General features: G+C 45.5%; 1 protein-coding gene across 1 annotated transcript in view; it reads left to right on the top strand.

Annotated features, from left to right (window-relative positions):
* PROM1 (prominin 1) overlaps nt 1–2,437 on the top strand; it is a 96,627-nt gene that overhangs the window by 63,914 nt on the left and 30,276 nt on the right. Inside the window, exon 8 of the mRNA XM_023533931.1 lies at nt 1,665–1,882. Within this exon, the coding sequence (XP_023389699.1) occupies nt 1,665–1,882 (218 nt within the window). The remainder of the gene's footprint in view (nt 1–1,664; nt 1,883–2,437) is intronic.

Here is a 2,437-nt window from a genome sequence, read left to right as displayed (position 1 = left end):
GGTTTTGCCATGGTAGATATTTATTGAGGCTCCAGTATGAATGGAGCACCAGCTCCATTCTTTGTTGATAATTCCGGTACACAGGTGGAAGAGTGAGAAACTGAGGCCCAGAGGGACTCTTGAGTAAAATAAAATATTATTATAATCTCAAAGATTGTTAAGGTATAACCGGACCAAAATTCAGGAGAAGAGATCGTTTGAAGCAGACTTTAAGGTTTTCTGTTCAGAAAAGGTGATAGAATTGGGGACCAACAGTCATACCGTCCAATCCTGGAAGCCTCCCCAGGTGTCATCAAAGCTGGGGTGCTGAGGTGCCATCTTGGATGACATCGACAATGCCATCGGCAATGCCATCTCCTAAGAGCAAACCTGCCGGGACACGGTCTAGAATTACAGATCCTCCTGGTAACCAGGAGATGACCCAACGAGCTTCCCAATTTACAGAGGAAGAAACTGAGGTCCCCAGAGGTGAAGGAGTTTGCCAAGGGCGCTGTTTCAAAGCAGTAGCCAAACTGAGATGAGACAGCAAACGGCTTTTGACAAGATTTCACAATACAGAAGCATTAAAGTGTGTGTGTGTAGGAGGGAGAGATGTTGTTGTTGTTGTTGTTTGTTGTTGTAGCACTGCAGTTGTATGTGGTTGCCCAGGAAAGGTGAGGAAACCAGTTTTTAAATGCATTCACACTTTTCCTGGCAACACCCAAATGCGGTTCTCCCATCTGTTTTGGGAGCCTAGAAGACTTATTTGCTTAACAACAAAAAAAAAAAAGCAAATGCCCTCTAATTTCAATTTTACATTGCTTTCTGCTGTGGCTTTAAGTCACCATAGAAAAGAGTTGTAACCTGCTACCTCCTTCGTCATGAATACAGAGCTCTGCACCCCCAAGAAATCGGGATAGCGAACAATTATTAGGGATTTTCTAATATAAGAATGCGTTCTAGGCTGTGGGGCTCCCAGAATAAAACAGATGGGCTCACTGTCACTGAGGAGTTACGATGCCCACATTTCATGACCAACGTGGTGGTGGTGGTTTCGCCATTTTCAGATGAGGAAATTGCTGAAGAACGTTCAGGAATCAGCTTCCGGTGGCAATGCCATCGGCACGGCACGTAGGGAAACTTGGGTCTGCACGTAGACTGGCCCGAATCCAAAACTGTGCTCGTCACCATTGCTCTGTGTTTAAATCCAGCTCTTTGAGTATCCATAGCAGAAGTATGTCTGGGTGTGATCAGTTCTCAGTGTGGATTAAAACTGCTTGGGGTCGAAGATGCTAGCTTGTTTGGACCGACCTCTTCAAAGCTGGGCAATTCTTGGGTGGTGACACATTTTCCTGAGGCTGTTGGTCCAATGCCGGCCAGTTCCTGCCATGCCCAGATGTCCACACGTGTTCCTGGGTTGGTGCCTGCTCCAGCTTCTTGTTTGAAGGGGCTCCCAAGTAGGATAGGTGAGCTGGTCGGAGTGGAGTAGCTGGCAGTGGAGGCCAGCAAATGTCCCTGTATTTCCCTCTCAGACTGTCCCTCACAGCAGGCTCCTCTGGTTGACTTCCCGTGACATTTAGAAGTTCACCTCAAGTTCATTTAGGGTACTTCCGTAGATGAGAAGGGGTTTTGCCTCTGGCAGTCTAGCAGGTGCCGTGGTTCTGAAGCGGACTGTGTTCCTACAGTAATCAAAGAGACCAAAGAAGCCCTGTCGAACACGAACAATGCCTTAAAGGACCTGAAAAAATCAATTGCACAACTTGACACCAGCCTGAGTGACGTTAAAACGGACCTGGAGCAGGCACTCAGTGACCCCCTGTGCTCTATACCTCCAATGACCACCACTTGCAACGAGATCTCAATGACTCTAAACCAGCTGGATAACAACACTGACGTGGGAAAGGTGAGGAGGCGGACCTTGCTGTGGGGGTGGGTGGTGTCATTGGGACAGCTGGGTACACCGATCAGGGGCACAGGGGCCTGGGTCTCTGCGCTCCTTCCTGATTACCCAATCGCAGCAGGAGAGAAGGAATAATGAGAAACCCTTTCTCGAGAGTTCTCTGTGATTGACTGGGCAGAACATATCAGAATAAATTCACCTTTAAAAAAGAAAAAAGGAAGCAGAATGCATGTTTGCAGACCTTTAACAGTTAAAATATATTTTGAAATGATGTGCCCGGTTGATTAACCACATACGCCCTTAAATTGTTTGAGATCAAGTTCTTTTGGGAGTAACATTTGATTCTTGTGTACTTTTAAACATGCAGAAAATTTGCAAGATTTTACAAGGAATCCCTGTCTATATTCTTCACCCGAATCTACCCATTATCAGCATCTTGCTCCATATGCTTAAACCATATCATTTTGTCCATTTTTCCATCTATGTATATCTATCGTCTATGTATTTATATTATCACCTATATGCATAAAATAATACGCATTTTGCTCTTTTCTCAAT

Source organism: Pteropus vampyrus, unplaced genomic scaffold (assembly GCF_000151845.1).
Source record: "Pteropus vampyrus isolate Shadow unplaced genomic scaffold, Pvam_2.0 Scaffold5, whole genome shotgun sequence".
Classification (NCBI taxonomy): Eukaryota; Metazoa; Chordata; class Mammalia; order Chiroptera; family Pteropodidae; genus Pteropus; species Pteropus vampyrus.
This window is presented reverse-complemented; position numbering and strand designations above follow the sequence as displayed.